The sequence below is a fragment of the Caretta caretta genome, chromosome 11, assembly GCF_965140235.1.
Source record: "Caretta caretta isolate rCarCar2 chromosome 11, rCarCar1.hap1, whole genome shotgun sequence".
Lineage (NCBI taxonomy): Eukaryota > Metazoa > Chordata > Testudines > Cheloniidae > Caretta > Caretta caretta.
The window spans coordinates 52,665,888-52,684,974 of NC_134216.1; the positions used below are offsets into that span (position 1 = coordinate 52,665,888).

The following is a 19,087-nucleotide window of genomic DNA, read 5'->3' on the forward strand; positions in this document are numbered from 1 at the left end:
TGGTAGTATAATTTTTATGATAGAGATGCAACAGTGGCTCTACAACAAAAGTTGCAACTAGCTTTTTCATTTGAGATTGTATACTGAAGGACTCACATGACAGGCGCGCATGTTTTGGAAAAACATTTATGGATTCTTTTTAATTAGAGTTATACTATACTTTATACAATGTCCATGAGACTGTCCATAAAACAGTGACAGTTGTATCTCGCTAATGCATGTTATCTGCCTTGCTTGATGCTCTACTTTTGGTTCAAACCTAACTACAGCACAACTTTGTAAAACTGACATTTCAGCAGCATGACAGAGCTGGATCTAAACTCTAATATGACCATATATTTTTACAATATTTTTGTGAAAACATTTTCTTAACTGAATAAAATTAAGTTGTAATTAATTGCTTGTAAGGTTTTTATTTGATTAAAATACACATTACATCCCGTTCTTAGTATATTAATTTATACATATAAAATCTTGCAATGCCAGCAGTGTGCTATGTACTTTGCAAGCAGAGAAGGCAAGATTCCTGCCTCAAGGAACTCAAACTCTTGGCCTCGTTTATTAAACACATAATGGATGACTATTACATTTTGCACAAGAATAATGGAACAAACAGAATTTTGCTGAGTAAATGAGAACTTACCTCGTTACTTCAGAGCTTATAATCATTTTTGAAGTTTTTTTGTTTAAGAATAAAAGCTTCAAAAGTGCCTTGGTACTCATGCACTTTTGAAAATTTTACCATTAATAACTGGCAGCTGGACTGAAATTTTACCACTGCACGTTAAAGGCGAGACCACTGAGTAGAGGAGATATTAGTGAACAGTCAAGACACCAGTGCTTTTCTCTTTCTCTCCCTTAATTATTTGCACCAAGAGATTACAGGTCAACTAGCTGCCTAAATTACGTACCGTGTAGGGCTAATTGCTGCACGCCTTTGAGCACCTTGTAAACAATTCTGCGGTCTCTTTCTGCTTCGTCATTCTATTTTATTTTGGCGGTGCCAATTACTGAACACATTTGTTTGAATAAAAGCTCTTCCCCTTTCAGCTCATTTTCCTCCTCTTGACTAGAGTCTTCAGAGGAGTCAAAAACTTACATTTGTGATGACCTCTTCTATTGCCATCGAAATAACTGGAAAAAGAGTCGCTGAAGTTTAACCTGTCAAACTAACTAGAAAAAGCAGTCTCCATTTTGAACAAACAGAACATAGACCAGTGGCCATGTACGACCTACAGAATCGTGGAAATGTTAACTGTACATAATAAGGATATAATTACATCCATTGGCTCTTGTTATTTGTGGAACTTCAGGGCATTATTAACATGAGCAGAAGCCTGAGATGGAACAGCTGTCTTTAATGCACATTTGAGGAGGGTTTTTTTATTAGATGGTTTAAAAAAAGTTTCCTGGTCCTTTTTCCCCCTTCCTTCTCCTCTGCACCCATTTTCTATTATCAAGTTGAAATAGTCAAACTAGCTGCAGCTTTAGCAGCACTGACAGGGGCTTTCTAATCAAGCTCTTAAATATGGGAAACTTAAACTCCCGTTTTACTTTTTGTTAAAGTGAAAATTACATACGAGCTCTGGAGCATGAATGTTGCAGCCAGACAGCAGTTTTCAGTCATTTTTAATAATGGTTTGGTTAGAGTCTTTCCAATTTTTACTTTCAGCTTTTTTCCAGTGGCTGTTGCGGACAAGAAGTGCACTAGCCACTGGGCCTGGCCAACAGACTTGGTTTTCCTGCCACTTAGTTTACATTGTATCATTTCCTTTGCATCCAGCCCTGGAAACTGGGCTAAGCAGGGGAGAACTCAGTAGAACCTGTATGTGCAACAGGAGCAGAGCCATTCTACAGCTGATACTTCAGGCTAAGGACTGGAATAGGCTTCTAAGCCTACCCATACATTCCCCACATCCACTAGTTGAGGGAATGGACTAGGTCAGTGGTTTTCAACTTGTGGTCCATGACCCCTGGGGGTCTGCAGACTATGTCTAAGTTTTCCAAAGGGCTCCACACCTCCATTTGAAATTTTGTAGGGGTCTGTAAATGAAAAAAGGTTGAAAACCACTGGACTTGAGGATCCTTGTAGCAATGTATTCTCCAGTCCCTCTGCTCACATGCTCTAAGCATGCACCATTTAGGGGTGTGCACCCCCTTCATAGCCTCCACAAATCCTGCCCTTGCCCCCATGCAATAGATCTTCCTTGTTAGGCTGCATGTGACCCTTCTACACCTGTGAAGTAGTGACAGATTTATTGCTTATTGGTCAGTACAGCTAAACTGCAGACATGCATTGTCAAGTTCATCTGTGCATGACTAAAGTTAACAGAGCTGCAGCTGCTGACACAGTGAATTTGGCCCTCAATGTTCACCACACTTAGAGGCAATTATTCCACCACTGAATTCAACTGTCATCACAAAACCAGGGAAAGTTCACTAGTGATTTATCAAGTTAAGGTAAATTCCTTGTTATGCAGAGTTATCTTTATAGAGATTAAACTGTAAAAATAACCTAAAGTATGGTAAATGGCAGTTGTATTAAAAATACAGTTAAAACTGGTCAGCTCTGTAAAATACTACTCATACGCTAGGTTGGCTGGCAATTTCATCTGTAAAACTGGCTTGCCATTCCAGACAATGAAGTTCTATCAAATACTAGGTCATAATACTGACCTGATGCTAAATCAGTAGCATAGCAACTTCTTGTTGTCAACCCAAGAAGTTATTAGAATTGTCTGTTTACTTTGATATTATTGAAAATACTACCCACTACCAAGCACTTAGAGTGTGTGTGTACACATACACAGCATTTTCAGCTGTAGCTCTGAGTGCTTTATGAAGTTAAATATTTTTATCTACACTTTATAAAGGAGAAACTGAGGCACAGAACCAATGTAGTGGATCAGTGGTAGACCTTGGAATACCCAGATCTCCTGACTCCCAGACCAATACATTATTCACTGAACCAGGCCGCCGCCTCAGCATCGCCCCACTAAACTAACAGATGTCTCCAAAAATCAAAATGTTCTTTATTACATAATAGCAATTACTAAAAGGCTTTTTCTTAAAGTAGTTTATTCCCCTGATTCAGTTTTCTCCTTATGGTACTACAGATGCAGTAAAAGCTACGGACTGTGCATCTCAAGCAGATTAGACACAAGAGTGTTACCATACCTCCTTCATCAAAGTCTCTGCATCATTATTAATTTTTCTATCCTAGAATTATACAGATGAATACAACCTTGATAGGCTTGTACACCATCATTATAATTTGAGATCGCTGTTTCCCAGTGACTTAAAGCAATTTTCCACAAATTCATCTGTTACTTCTTCTAAGGTACCTGGCTTCCACTTTGGAACTTGGTCTTTGTCAATCAGCACTATCAGGTAAAGTAGAAAAAGGTGAAGTTATTAGTGAATTTTCTCAATCAAGAGGTCTTCAGATCACATCAAGACAGTAGATTATACTGTTGCTATATTTAGTATATATTAGGAGTAAAATCAATATGCAGTACAGTGTATTTGGCTTCAGTAACGGCTTAACTTTTTACCCTTTTATGAATGTTCACTGAACAGTCACACCCTTGAGTTGCATGGCACTGGGAATATTTTATTGCTCCAGAAATCCCCATAATGACCCCATCCAATATAGCATTCACAAACTATGAGTGATGATCGATACTATTATCAAGCAAGCCTCTAACCAGTCATTTATTGTAGACCTGTTGCTCAATCCTAACATATACAGCTCACCTCCTGGAGGTTGGATGTAGGTATAGGGCTCTATGTAGGATGCTTCAGTTAAAAAAAGAATGATTAAATCCTCATGTAGAATCTCAATTTTGAAGACTGTAGAGGGTAGACATTCAGATTCCTATGGGAATGTCATATAAACTAATATAATAATAATGGGGAAAACAATATGGCAGGATATCCTCATAGGAAAATCAACAGTAGTTATATACAGCTATTGAGAGAGAGAGAGAGAGAAGACATATAATTTCTCTGAAGAGAGAGAGAGAGAGAGAGAGAGAGAGAAGACATATAATTTCTCTGAAGAATTACCATTGTAATATGTATATTCTGCACAATACTGGAATATACCCCCAATGCTGTATTTAAAAGTCAGTAATGAATGGGCTATATGCAAAAATATAACACAAGAAAATATGATGCAGAGATCCATTCCCAACAGACCAGGAGAAGAAATGGATCTTAGTTAGGAAAAAAGAGAAGGCAAAATAATAAACTTAAATTCCATGTGGATCTCTTACATGTAGCTGGAGATGAGCTAATCAGAGGCTAATTACTGTTACTGATATGTCAGTAGAAGAGACTTTTACATAACCAGCAAGAGACTGCCCCCATCAGAAAGGAACAATAAACAGTATTATATGGTGTGGAAAAAAATCTGAATGGAATTTCAAGAAGGTCCTTTGATGCCTCTGTATACAATTTCAGGGAACTCTTAAAGGTCTGATTATGTAGCTCAATGATTTGACTAAATATATTATTAAAAAATAAAAGCCCTCCACATTTAAATTTAAAAAATGTATTTCAGATGAAAAGAAAAGATGTTCTTTAGTTTTACTCTGATCATATTGACTTGGGCTTTCTTTATTTTAAGCACCAGTCATGAACGCATTAGATAGTGGGCAGAAAGCCTTTTACCCTTGTTCCTCAAAGGTCAATATTATGGCTACAGGAATTTTAATTTGCATAAGAGGGTAATCTACTGTATGGGTTTGAATGAAGGAGCTATGCTGCTGTTTCTAGGGGAGAAAGACAAATCAATCATTCTGCTGTTAAAATTCAAAGTGTGTGCTGGTTCAGTTTCCACCTCCTGCCTCTAGAACATTCAAGCCAGACTCACAACAACCTGTTCTGTGTGTTGCACAGAAAACTTCCCGTCCTTTACACAACTGTGCAGTTAAACCATTCTCCTTATTTACATCTATGGCCTGTGTTATATTGGAGATCAACATACATAATCATAACGGTCCTGCCTGGACCTCAATCCATGAAGTCTCAGGACATGTAGCTTAATAAGTATTATACACTTTGAGCATCTAGTCATATATTTATTGAAGAGGGGAGGGCTAGTGCCACCCCCAGAGACCCTAGATCTGCCGCTGTAGCAAATATGTTCACTCTCTTGTCCTTTAGGAGGCAGGTTAAGTTAGACCCGAAAGGAATGTGGTAGGTTCAGTGACCACACTTAACGTGGCTGGAATTTTAACAGGGTTACTTATCGACATCTTCAAGCACAGCTGAAACCAAATATGACTTGGCCGGCTAAGGAGTTAGGGTCGCAGAACTTGTTTCCCTACAGCCTCTGCCCTTGGAGATAATGGAGGCTATATGCACAAGATAGGTTTCATCCAGTAAACAGGAGACAAAAACTAGCAGGAAGCTCCTTTTCTTATGCTTAAAACTAGCACTTTCCTTTTCAGGCTAGTTTCAAAACCCTGAGGACTGCCTGACATATCACAACTGACCCTGTTCATCCTAAACATACTTTTTTCTTCCCTTGCTTGTTGATGCAGCTGATTGCCAGTTAGCAATATGCTGTGTTGTTTCATAGGCCAGATTTCTGAAAAACCTTTGACCCCAGGGCTTTGCCTTTCTAAATCTTTGTCCAAGTAGCCACAGTTTGCCTTCTTCAATGGAAGCCAAACATTCCATAATCACAGAATATGGGTTGTTAAAATGTTCTCCAATAGTATCCATTAAAATGACTCAAGAAACAGAAAGTTTTCATCTGGCTTGATATGGGGAGGGAAGTGTTGTTGTCAAACAGGAACAGATGAGAAAGTTGGGAGACTTCCGCAGTTGATTTAAGGCAAGTTCATGACTTGTTATTAAGTTAACATTGATTTAACATGAACTCCACTTTTAATACTAGTAAATATCTGACCTCCAAAGACCAAGTTCTTCCGACTCTCATGCATTTAATTACAGACTGCTGTTAAGAGGTGATTAGCACCTGAAACTTGCATTGGCTTTAATGGGATTTGCACATCTGCTCAGCACTTCTCGGGAGGAGCCCTATGTCAGAAGAATGTCTGTTCTCCAGGATGGAAAGTAGCAGCATTACAACCATTTGCAGTGGCGGAGATGTGAAACCAGTAAAAGCCAGACCTAAACATTGCTTTGAAAATTGCAAACATACATTTCTGCCTAGCTACCTGTGCTATTGCAACTAATCACATTTGCCACCTGATGCCTTCGAATTTTTTTTTCCCATATAGGGCAAAGCTTTGTTATCTATGATACCCCTCTGTGATAACTTGGCAAATGCTGTCTTTTAATGGCAACCACTTAAATATTGTTCTAATTTTTAAATCCACATATTATTAAGGTAGGGCTTGATCCTGTGAGGTGCTGAGCATCTTCATGGGAGTTGAGGGTGCTCAGCACCTTGAAAGATCAAACTGTCAATGATTTGGGTGAGTGTGCGTATATATGAAAAAAATAAAATATTACCGTTCATCTTTAAGGGCCAGTTTCTGCCACCCTTTCTCACATTAAATAAGCACCTTATCTGACAAGTGGTCTTAGTGATTTCAGGGAGATTATTCACAGAGTAAGGTACTAATCAGTGCGAGTAGGGGGCAGCTTGGGGTCAAAAATGATTCAAGAACAACTGATAAAATTGCCAATTATATATTGCACAATGAAATTTGAATATTTTCTATTACCTGTAGGCCTATTCTAATCATATAATCGTGCTATAACACACACAAGAAAGAAATACTATGCAGCCAATGGAAGTTTCCCAGCTGTTGCCTCTTGATGCTTGTTTCTTAATCAGTGGTCTGTTTGATTATCTTGAACAGTATGGCAAGCAATCTGTCTCTGTCCTCTGCCCACTTCCCAGATGATTTTAATGACCTTGTGCATTACAAATGAGAATCACGTCTGCTGCTTGACTCTCTCTCTCGTGGCCTTTGAGTGAGGACTGCCATTTTCCATACAGATATATCTCAGTGATTGTGCATATTTTCCCGTAGATTTAGAACATATTCTAGGAACTGCATCTTTTAAATTGTGCATGTTTCCTTCTCTTGTTTGCTAGCACAATGATGCCATACCTGTTCTTTGATAGATATGGCCTGAGGTTTCTTTATTAATACTTAATACTTAACACTTAACACCCTTAATCCACAGAGCTTAAATTTGCTTTACAAAGGTAGATAAGGATTATTAGAGAAAAGGAAATAATATTTAAATGAATTAAATAGATTCTGAATTAAAATCTCATCTGGGTCTCTCAGTCTTAACTAGATCTGCTGTCTTACACTGTAATCTCTTTAGGAAACCATCTCCATCAGTGTCTCATGCTGTGCTAAGTGCATCAGCTCTTAAATAACCACCGAGTCCCATTTTACAGATGGGGAAATTGAGAGGCTTGCACAAGGTCACATAGTGACTCAATGGTAGAGCTGGGGAGAGAACCTTAGTCTGACTCCCAGATCAATCCAATAGACAAAAGCCCTGCTGTTTGCTGCCACTTCCTTTCCTGCCTACCTAATACTGAGAAATGGTTTAAAAAATTCAAAAGTTTATGTACTGTGACAGGGTCGGGCCAGATGGCTACAGGATAGTCATAGAAAACAGATATATTAGCCCGAGGTTAAGCAGGTCCCTTTCCCCTGGGTAATGTGACAGGGAAGTTTCTAGAACAATCAGGAACCTTCTGGAAACAATTAAGACAGGCTGATTAGAACACCTGCAGCCAATCAAGAAGCTGCAAGAATCAATTAAGGCAGGCTAATCAGGGCACCTGGGTTTAAAAAGGAGCTCACTTCGATTTGTGGTGCGCGTGTGAGGAGCTGGGAGCAAGAGGCGCTAGGAGCTGAGAGTGAGAACGCGGACTGCTGGAGAACTGAGGAGTATAAGCATTATCAGACACCAGGAGGAAGATCCTGTGGTGAGGATAAAGAAGGTGTTGGGAGGAGGCCATGGGGAAGTAGCCCAGGGAGTTGTAGCTGTCGCACAGCTGTTCCAGGAGGCACTCTAGACAGCTACATTCCACAGGGCCCTGGGCTGGAACCCGGAGTAGAGGACGGGCCCGGGTTCCCCCCAAATCCTCCCAACTCCTGGTCAGACACAGGAAAAGCTGACCTGGACGGTGGGTTCACGAAAACGGCCAAACTGAGGGCTGCTGTGAATCTCCAAGGCGAGCAAATCCGCCAATAAGCACAAGACCCACCAAGGTAGAGGAGGAACTTTGCCACAGTACCCAGGAATGTTTTCCATGGTAAGATATAGGTAATGATAATATATGAGACATTTGCCAAAAATAGTTCCTGTGCTAATGAATGTGCTTCCACCCTGAAACAACCAACGTATCTGTTACTAACTTTACCTTTTGATTTTGTGAATCACTTTAGAGCTGTCTGACTGCCTAGCACTCTGGCTGACACCAGAACCGAACTGAATGCATGAGAGATGATAGATCATGCGTCACATCGTCATTGCTCATTATTGCCCACACTGGATATATCTTGTTTCTTTCAGATGACCTGGTACACATGTTTTCATGGTGCTGTACTAGCAGTTAATGGTGCAAGGGGAACATGTCTCCAAAACACTGAAAATACTTTACATTAACAAGAAAGCCTTTTTCTATCGTGTTACAGAATGACAACAGGCCAGTTGGCAATCTATGGCTGCATGGAGGGAATACAATGAGCAGGATAAATTAATGTACTGACCATATTCTCTAAGATGATGATACTGGATATTACTGTAAAAACAAACTGCTGCACGTTTACTTATATCTACAAATGAGCAATAAAGCAATGTGTTTTACCCACTATTAACTTTAAGTGATCTTTCTGGTGTGCATGCTTACCTGCTCGAACACCTTCATAGAAGTCATGGCCACTCTGAAAGACAAAGAAACATGTAAAACAATACATTCCATTTCACCCCCTTTCACTGGGGGCTCCTTGCTTTTGCATCAAGTCCATGCTACCCAAGCCTCTACCCAACTTCCCTTCCACTGCACTCGTCTTTTTCTCTTACTCTTATTACACTGCTCTGAATGTTCTCACCTAACTGCTCCCTTCTCTCTTTCCTTAATTCTGGCTTTTGCACCTTCTTTCATGCTACACCCTATGTTTGGAACAACCTTCTGAGTCAATCCACCAAGTGCTCTCCTCCCATCCAAAATCTTCCTATACTGATCCATCTTACTACCATAGCTCCAAACCTCCTAACATTTGAACTGCTGTCCTGTGCACTGTGGCTGACTGAATTATGGTCACATCATCCTCCCATGGCACATCTCATTGATTTTCCATTGTATGGGAGTTCCACACAATGGGGGCTTACAGGATTGGTCTTTAGACTGTAAACTCCTCAAGGCAGAGCCCTTGTCTTCATTGGTTTTTGATGTACTATGTATGCTTATCACACTTTTCAGTTAAATAATTATGTTCTATCAAATCTTGTTCACATTTTATTAGAAATGGAGTGACAGTACTCATTTGAGGAAAGGAGTAACAATATTTTCAGTATGAATGAGGCATGCCACACATTTCCAAGGTCTATCTTAAACAAAACTATCCATTCAAAAATAATATTTTTATGTCATTTAATATTTTATATGACAAAAAGTGACTAAATGAACAAAGCAGGCTTCCGGTCAGGAATCTTACAGGGTTTCAGTCAGACAACTAGGCTGCTGCGCCAAGCTACGTACTGAACGCGACTTATTGTTTAATTCTCCAGGTTGTAGCTTCACCATATGTTTCTTCGTAAACCACTGTCCCGCCTATAACCTTGTTTTGCTGGCTACCTTTCCTTCCAGTTGCACAAGCAGGCATACAAATGGCAACTGTCATTTTGAACAAAGACACCACTAAGATACTGACAGTTATATATTCGTCAGCTATATTTGTTGATATAATTAGTATGGAATTGCAAAAGTGGGCAACCAGCTTATTATGTCTGGAAGGGGCAAATGTACTGTATTTTTTTCTTACCATGCATGCCTGGCTCAGTCTGTATTCCATAGTTAATACATCTTGCAAGTTCATGGAAGCGCCTTCTCTAAGCTGTCTCAAAGTCATTTTTAAGGACGTAGGTGACATTTTATTAATTGTCTGTGGAAGACATTAAACTTCATTTTTTCTCTATTAGATTTTTGGTTAAATGGTTTTCAAAAATGAAGACAAAAGGTTATTTTATTACAGGTGTAACAATATAAAACAACACTTGGCAATACTCTAGCACTTCCATCCTCCTAAGCTTAACTGCCCGATCCTCTCCACCTCTACGTAACCCACCTCTGCCATGCTGTGATATAAAATCATGTTAATTTGCCCAAAAATCTCTGTTATTCCCCCTTCCCTAAGCTCTTATCTATGGCATATAAAAATAGCACTGAAATCCCATTGATCTCTAGCAGGCTTCCAAGTGGCCTCAAAATTGCCCCTGCTATTTCTTAATCTTTTATTTTTCTCTTGTGCATTGTTTCTCAGTACTACAGCCCCTCTTTCAATGGAGAACAGAAGTCTATCCTGTGAAGACAGGGCTCAGGCACTAAACCAGCAACCTACTCCACACAAGGACCTCTGTGCCCAGGCAGACGCTCATTGTAATCTGAGTTCTATGCAGGCACATATTCCACCCCCAAGGAGTAGTTTGCAGGACTGGGGCTCAAATCTCGACTAATTTGATTTGTCAGTGGACTTCTTGATTCATACTAGGGTAAATTAGAGCAGAATTTGGCCTTTTATATCAGTTCAGTATGAACTATTACACATTTAAGAATTACAGGCACAAGTTAAAAAAACTTCTAAAATTCTGATCATTATTTGCATCATCTACAGCTACAAGAGATCTTGCAGGTAAGCTGTGGATATAGTATTTAAGTTTTGTTTAGTGCAATGATCAGAATAATTTGGGAATATGTGAGTTGGCCCAACATTTGAGTTTAAAAACATGCATTTCTCCTTATACTTATTTGTAAAGACCAGATAATTGGTATGCACTACTGCCACGAAAAAAAAGATAGTGTCTTTTTAATGTAAATAAAAATAATTGCCAGAAGCCTATCACTCATGAATAACTTTCAATTAAAAAAGGAGTACTTGTGGCACCTTAGAGACTAACAAATTTATTTGAGCATAAGCTTTCGTGAGCTACAGCTCACTTCACGAAAGCTTATGCTCAAATAAATTTGTTAGTCTAAGGTGCCACAAGTACTCCTTTTCTTTTTGCGAATACAGACTAACACAGCTGCTACTCTGAAACCTTTCAATTAAAAACAGACCACGTGCCAGATGGATGAAAAAACATAGTTAAGGAATTAGAACTGAGCTCCAAAAATTTCCTTGGAGAAAAGAATGTAAACAAGAATTCTATTTTTTAATTATGACAAATAGGTGATTAATAAGAACATAAGAACGGCCATTCTGGGTCAGACCAATGGTCCATCTAGCCTAGTATTCTGTCTTCCAACAGCGGCCAATGCCAGGTGCTTCAGAGGGAATGAACAGAACAGGTCATCATCAAGCGATCCATCCCCTGTTGCCCATTCCCAGCTTCTGACAAACAGAGGCTAGCGACACCATCCTGGCTAATAACCATTGATGGATCTATCCTCCATTAATTTATCTAGTTCTTTTTTGAACCCTGTTATAATCTTGGCCTTCACAACTTCCTCTGGCAAAGAGTTCCACAGGTTGACTGTATTTTTTTAAATCTTAAAACTGAAGGATTTTATGTAAGCATGAATAAATGATCCACACCATTCATACCACAATAGTGTTCTCTGATTTACAAAAGATTGTTTATTACTACAATGGGAAGTGGCAGATGGTAAGATTTACCTATTCATATTATCAATGAGGATATTAAACTCTTAACCCACAGACTGAAATAGCAGATTTCCAGTCATTAACACCAAGGAATTTTCTGCTCCTCACTGCTCTGATTTCTCATTCTCTCTCCCTCCAGATGATAGCCCCTAGAGAGTAATAACCTTGTTTGCCTGTTTACTTATGTCTATGAACTCAACTGCTGTGCAAGCAGTAGATCCTATAATTGTAACTAGTGATTCAAGTTTTATCACAGTTTTGCATGTATCCATCAGCTGGTTTGAAAATAGAGCTCGGGGAAATAGTTTGGAAAAAATACATCCTGGCTTGAACTGATAACTTTCATAATTCCATTAATTATCACAGACCCGTAGCTGCTTTTTTGTACTTTAGCTCCTCTACCTCCCTCCCTCACCCACCCCGACTGCAATTTGCTGCTCTTCAGACCTGTTCAGCAATTCCTAATAAAGCCGCCTTAATTTCCCTTTTTCCCCTTAATTTCCTTTTCTCTTCCTGGCCCCATTTCCACATAGGGCCCTTTTCCCCTTTGCTCAGTGGCAAACTCTTGTGTGATCTGGAAATCTTTGCTGGGACCAGACCAGATGTTATATTCAAAATTCTGGGCACCTATGAGCTTCCCTGGGTGAAATATGCACAGTGCACCGTGGGGCACCACTGATCAAGGGGAGCACTGAAGCAGGAAAGATTTGAAAACAGCAGTTTACTAAGCTAATGCACACAGAGGCTGCCAAAGAGGCTGGAGGTGGAGAGAGCATTGCTATAAATCGTGCAGGGAATCAAGGAAAGGGAAAGAAAAAGAAGCACAAAAGGTGAGTGTAATGCAGAAAAAAGGAGTCACCAATATATCTATAAATGAACTGATAGTATAAGAGGAAGATCATGTCTGGGGAACAAGATCAAAGAGGAACAAGTTGCATTATGAGGGAGAAATAAGAGAGGCAGATAAGGAAGGGTGTTGCCACTCATTCCATTTTTTAAGGATCATCTTTATTTCAGTGTAGGAGTCCTGCATACTGCAAGTTGGATTTGCAACACCATTAAACATCAGAACTTTATCATCGTACGGTGAGGGAACTAAGGGTAAGGAATGGAGTCCTCCCAAAAATAACAACTGGAATAGCAGCATTGCTCCCTTTCAGTCACACAATATAGGTTGCTAAGAAAGTTTCTCATATGCACCATAGCATCCAGTTTCTGGGAAGAAGAGGGTTGGTTGTTTGTTTGTTTGAGATGAGTGACAGAAGTAGCCCTTTCCCCTCAACTGTAAGGGAGGAAGAAACAAAAGGGTTATTTACAGAGATGAAGAGTTAATTATGTCCTGCAGGGAGAATTGGGAGTGAAAAACCTTACTATATTAAGAGAAACAGGTGACAAAGCTGGGATCCAGAAAGGAACTTAGGCATTGCAACACTGAGGGTCACAGTGCCTAGGAAGTCACAGGAATAACACTGAAATCCACACGGCCAAATTAGGCACTTAGGCTCCCTAGACAATGAATGGGGAGAGACGGGCACCTTAGAATGCACTCCACAAAGCCAGCACACTAGGTGAGGCTCTGCCTAAGCTAGCCAACGAAATGCCAATGAGAAGAGTGTGTGCTCAGCCCCGCCCCTACGTCAGAGAGCTGCTGCAGTCCAGGCTGCAGGGAGGTGCCTATGTCATCTTAGCGATCCACAAATGGGAACCGGCTGTCTGGAATCAGGCACCTAAGCTGTGTTTGAGCAAGAGAATTAGGCGCCTGCCTCCCTACACATAAAACAACCAGAGGAGGTGGTGGAGCGGCTGCTGCTGCCACCTTATAATTTTTAGCCTCCTCTGGCAGAGGGGGAAATTGAACCTGGGTCTCTTACTTCCCAGGCGAGTGCTCTAACCACTTGGCTAAAAGTTGTGGGAGAGCACGCTCCCACACATCAATTCTGAATGGACCTGCTCTAGTAGGCACGTGCAGAGCCCCCCACAAGATGGGCTCTACAGGCAACTCAGCTGCTGAATGGCTGACTTCTCCTGGTTTGTGACTCACTCTGGGCTTAGGCAGGAGATAGGTGTCCAGATACCTACGGGGGGCAACAGTGCATGTGCTCAGCGGCAGAAACGTGGGCATGGAGGGAACTTTTATTCTGAAAAACGTAGGCACCGAGTTTAGGCACCTACAGGGCTTGGCAGGAGTTTTGGATCACAGTGGAGCCACTGGGACTAAGGTGCCTAAACCTGATACTTAGGCACCTAGATCTGGGTATAAATAAATAGGGCCTAAGTACCTTTGTGGATCCCACCCAGAGTGTTTGATTAATCTGAGGTTTCCCGTGTTAACTCATTTTAAGTTTAATTGAGCTCAAGGAATCAAGGCTACTCTCCCCTGTATGAATGAGTAATATGTGGCACTTTCTTTCTTCAAACTATTCAACTTTTTCCAAGCTCTTTCTACCCCCAAGTAGCTAAAGCAGTAAACTCCATACTGCTGTATCAGGAAAACATAATCTTTGCTGGGTCCTAAAAAGCCTAAAGGAAAGTACTGGTGTCTAATGTGGCACTTCTCCTTAGAATAGAGAGGAGACACTCATTACTGGCTTGCTAAAAGAGAGACCAGTCAACTCTATTAATCTGAGATGAACTCATAAGGTTTCTTTTGGTTGAACTAAGAATGATAAGGAAAAAAAACAAAACAAAAGGAAAATGCTGCACTATCCAGCAGAGTAAAGGAAAACAATTTAAAGGGAACTGTATGGCTACAATTTTCTGTTGGCTCATTAGGAACTGCTCTTCTGAAATGCTGACGGGACCTCTGGTAATTTGGGTGCAAGAAGCTTCAAGTTTTGGGGAGGGCTGTGTGTGTTTTCTTTTCTGCTTTTATTATTAGCTTGTTACTGTAATCCAATAGGATCTCGTGATGTGGTATATCTCAATCCTGGCTCTGAAAGGGTTAATGTGGGTCTGAAAGGCCAATTAACTCATCTGGCTGCACCTGCAGGGTGGGTCAGGCACTGGGTGATGACTATATAGAAAGGAAGCACAGATGAGAAGGAGGCTGCAGGGAGAGTGGGAAAGCATACTTCAGTTCCTTGTTTGGTGTGAGAGACTGGAGAGACTGGGTGGGTCACAGACGAAGTTTAGGGGGAGAGTTAGCTCTGGAATCCTCTGCTGAGTAACAAAGGCTGACAAGAGGCAGCAGAGATACAGAGAAGTCAGTGGGGTGGAGCAAGCTCTGGTGGTGAACCCTGATAAGGGGGCAGGACCTGGACTTCCAAGAAGAAAGCCTTGGATGGTGCTCAGCTGAGGAATGGAGATGGATCAAAGGTCAAGTCTGAGGAGGGGAGAAGTGGGTTATGTTTGTACTATTAGTTTAGGATTTTGTTGGGGAATTCCAGAGTAGAGCCCTGTGAGTTCTCGCCCTGAAAAAAGGGTGACCCTAGAGAGGGTGTGAGGAAAAGGCCTGAAAAGAGACTACAAGAGAAAGAAGTCCAGGGAGGCAGTAGAAAGAAGTATGACGAAGCAGCCCTTGGCTTCTAATTATAGGGTCCCTGGACTGGAACCCTGTGTAGCGGGTGGACCTGGGTACCCCAACCAGCTGCCAGTGGAGTTGGTGGTGGGAGGCCACTCATGAGAAGGGAATATGGACAACTGAAAACCTGAGAGAAATGTGTGGGGTCCCTGGGCCTCAAGTCAGGCTGAATTCCTTTGATGCACTTTGTCACCCTGTAAAGGGTAAGACTAAAGCATGATTTGTCCAGAGGGCTGAGTCACAAGAAGAGTCAGTCCACTGGCGGGCCGTAGCCAGCATGAGCAGAGGGTACTATAGAGGACATGAAAGGGTGCACCAACAGAGTCCAGCCTTCACAGATCCATACATTAATGGAGGGAATTCCTGAATCCAGAGCGTTGTGCCTCCTTTATCCCTCTCACACATCTAAGTATCTGAACTTTCACAAGTTGGTGTTTGTCTCCTAACTTGACTTTTTTAAAAAAAGCAATCACCCTAATTTTGACAAGGGGTCCCCATAGCCTGTAAGACAAGTTTATAGGACACTAAAGTGTTTCAAAACATCTTTTAGAGGGAGCAATGTTGGTCGTGAGGTGTTGCTACAGTGCAATACCACTTTATGAACGTCATGACAACACAACACCACTCTCTCATGATGCTGAGGTAAGTTTGTCCTGAAGGACATTTTAAAAAATATCAATTGGCTACAATCAAATGACCGCTCTGACAGTTTTCAGGTTTTGTCATCACTTCTTGATATTGTAGCTCAGTTGCATAGTGGCCTCATTAAGAGTGCCCATTCGACCATATTCTGATTCAGGAAAGCAGCGGTATTGTATGTCAGGACTGCACTGGCAAGAGCTGGATAGCCAGCAGAGCAACTGCCTGCAGTATACCTGGATCACAGCCAGTGCTATTCGTTCCACTTTATTAACACTAAAACAACTCGCATATCAAAGGCCTAATACTTCCAGAATAATATATTCTGCATTTGACTTTCAGTAATGCCTATGGAATAACCATACCCTGCCCACGATACACCATAATAGCTATACATTAATAGATTCTGAGGCCAGAAGGGACCACTGTGATCACGTAATCTGACCTGTCATATAATACAGGCCTTAGAACTCACCCAAAATTATTCCGAGAGCATCTCTCTTAGAAAAACATCCAATCTTGATTTTTAAAATGGTCACTGATGGAGAATCCACCACAACCCTTATTGTTCCAATGGTTATTACTCTCACTATTAAAAATGTGGGGGGAGTTCTACGGCCTTTGATGTTTGAATAAGTTTAATTATATGTTTGCCAGATTAAAGACACCATTATCAAAAATTTGTTCTCCTAGGAGGTACTTACAGACTTTGATCAAGTCACCCTTTAATCTTCTCTTTATTACGCTAATAGTCTCAAGGAACTCAGCCTATCTCTGTAAGGCAGGTTTTCTAATCCTTTAATCATTCTCTTGGCTCTTCTCTGAACCCTCTCCAATTTTTCAATATCTTTCTTGAATTGTGGACACCAGCACTGGACAGAGTATTCCAGCAGTGCCCAATACAAAGGTAAAATAACCTTTAGTCCTACTTGAGATTTTCCTGTTTATGCATCCAAAGATCGAATTAGCCTTTTGGCCATAACGTTGCACTGGGAGGTCACATTCAGCTGACTATCAACCATGACCCCCAAATCTTTTTCAGAGTCATTGCTTCCCAGGATAGAGTCCCCCATCCTGTAAGTATGGCCGACATTCTTTGCTCCTAGAAGTACATTTACATTTGGCTGTATTAAAATGCATATTGTTGGCTTGTCTCCAACTTAAAGTGATCCAGATTACTCTGTAGCGCTGATCTGTCCTCTTTCTTATTTACCATTTTAATTTACCAATATACAAACAACTCACACACAACATTTGTATTTATTCCTGTATACACTGAACAAATTAAAGTTTATCTAAGCTATCTAGACACCAACGGTGAAATCCTGGTTCCACTGAAAAAGATGGCAAAGCCAGGGCAACAGAAATGCACCCAGGGAACTGGAATGACCCTTTGCCAGCTGGGCAAAACTACCAGACAAGGGGCCAAACATCTGCCCCCCCCAGGCCTAGTGTCAGATTCACTTTTCTGCTTCTAATATTTAAAAATGCTATTCTGGGTTAGGAGATTTTTATGGCTCCTTCTGTACCTTGTACAACTAGTCACTTGGGGCCTAATCCAATACCCACTGAAGTCAATGGAAGCTTCTGCTGGATGCAGGATCTGGCCCATGGCAATCTGATGAGGTTCAATAAGGATAAGTGCAGGGTCCTGCACTTAGGACGGAAGAACCCAATGCACAGCTACAGACTAGGGACCGAATGGCTAGGCAGCAGTTCTGCGGAAAAGGACCTAGGGGTGACAGTGGACGAGAAGCTGGATATGAGTCAGCAGTGTGCCCTTGTTGCCAAGAAGGCCAATGGCATTTTGGGATGTATAAGTAGGGGCATAGCGAGCAGATCGAGGGACGTGATCGTTCCCCTCTATTCGACATTGGTGAGGCCTCATCTGGAGTACTGTGTCCAGTTTTGGGCCCCACACTTCAAGAAGGATGTGGATAAATTGGAGAGAGTCCAGCGAAGGGCAACAAAAATGATTAGGGGTCTGGAACACATGAGTTATGAGGAGAGGCTGAGGGAGCTGGGATTGTTTAGCCTGCAGAAGAGAAGAATGAGGGGGGATTTGATAGCTGTTTTCAACTACCTGAAAGGGGGTTCCAAAGAGGATGGCTCTAGACTGTTCTCAATGGTATCAGATGACAGAACGAGGAGTAATGGTCTCAAGCTGCAGTGGGGGAGGTTTAGATTGGATATTAGGAAAAACTTTTTCACTATGAGGGTGGTGAAACACTGGAATGCGTTACCTAGGGAGGTGGTAGAATCTCCTTCCTTAGAGGTTTTTAAGGTCAGGCTTGACAGGGCCCTGGCTGGGATGATTTAACTGGGAATTGGTCCTGCTTTGAGCAGGGGGTTGGACTAGATGACCTTCTGGGGTCCCTTCCAACCCTTATATTCTATGATTCTATGAATCTATGATTAAGGCATGTAGACATACAGGTGGAGTTGTACAAAAAGCAGTGTCAACAGATACGTTTATAATTGCCTAAAACACTTTAAAAATATTTTTCCTATAACATGTAGCACATACAGAATACTTAATATGATGAGGTAGGGTGATGTAAAGGTTTCATCAACAGTCATTTGGGATGACCTTCATAATTCACTCATAAGTAATGTAGCCATCCCAAATTCAGGCCAATAAAACTTATTTAGAATATGTAAACTCCCCTGTAAGTTAATGTCGAGCAGGTTTTTGATCTATATATTTGTACATACTGTGAACTATTTCAACATTTCTGATCCAGTCTGGATGAGCTATGGTTTAAAAAAAGACTGATTTTTCCCATACAAGTAACTATATCCAGCTATGTTTTCCTGTCTTGTCTGCTGTCTTCAGCTGAGTTTAGTAAAAACATTAATTACACAACTCAAGCACAGAAATATCTGGTAAACTTAATACAGATTTTTTCACTTAAAAAAAATCAAACCTGGTTTTGCAGCTTTTTAAAAATACATAGTTTTGGAATTTAAGTCAACAATGACATTATTAAATTATGAAATATTATACAGCTCTTATAAACTATATTGCTCTTTGTACCAGGAACACACTGCCTTGTCTCACTAGATGTTACCCTGTGTTCATATCCTGAAT

At 40.9% G+C, this 19,087-nt stretch overlaps 1 protein-coding gene across 1 annotated transcript in view; it reads right to left on the minus strand.

The window, feature by feature from the left end:
* Nucleotides 1-110: 110 nt before the first annotated feature.
* The window catches only part of HIBCH (3-hydroxyisobutyryl-CoA hydrolase), an 86,228-nt gene continuing 67,251 nt past the window's right edge, over nt 111-19,087 (minus strand). Inside the window, exons 12-14 of the mRNA XM_075118024.1 lie at nt 9,999-10,118; nt 8,864-8,897; nt 111-3,383 (exon numbers count right to left, since the gene is read on the minus strand). Of these exons, the coding sequence (XP_074974125.1) occupies nt 3,268-3,383; nt 8,864-8,897; nt 9,999-10,118 (270 nt within the window). The 3' untranslated portion in view covers nt 111-3,267. The remainder of the gene's footprint in view (nt 3,384-8,863; nt 8,898-9,998; nt 10,119-19,087) is intronic.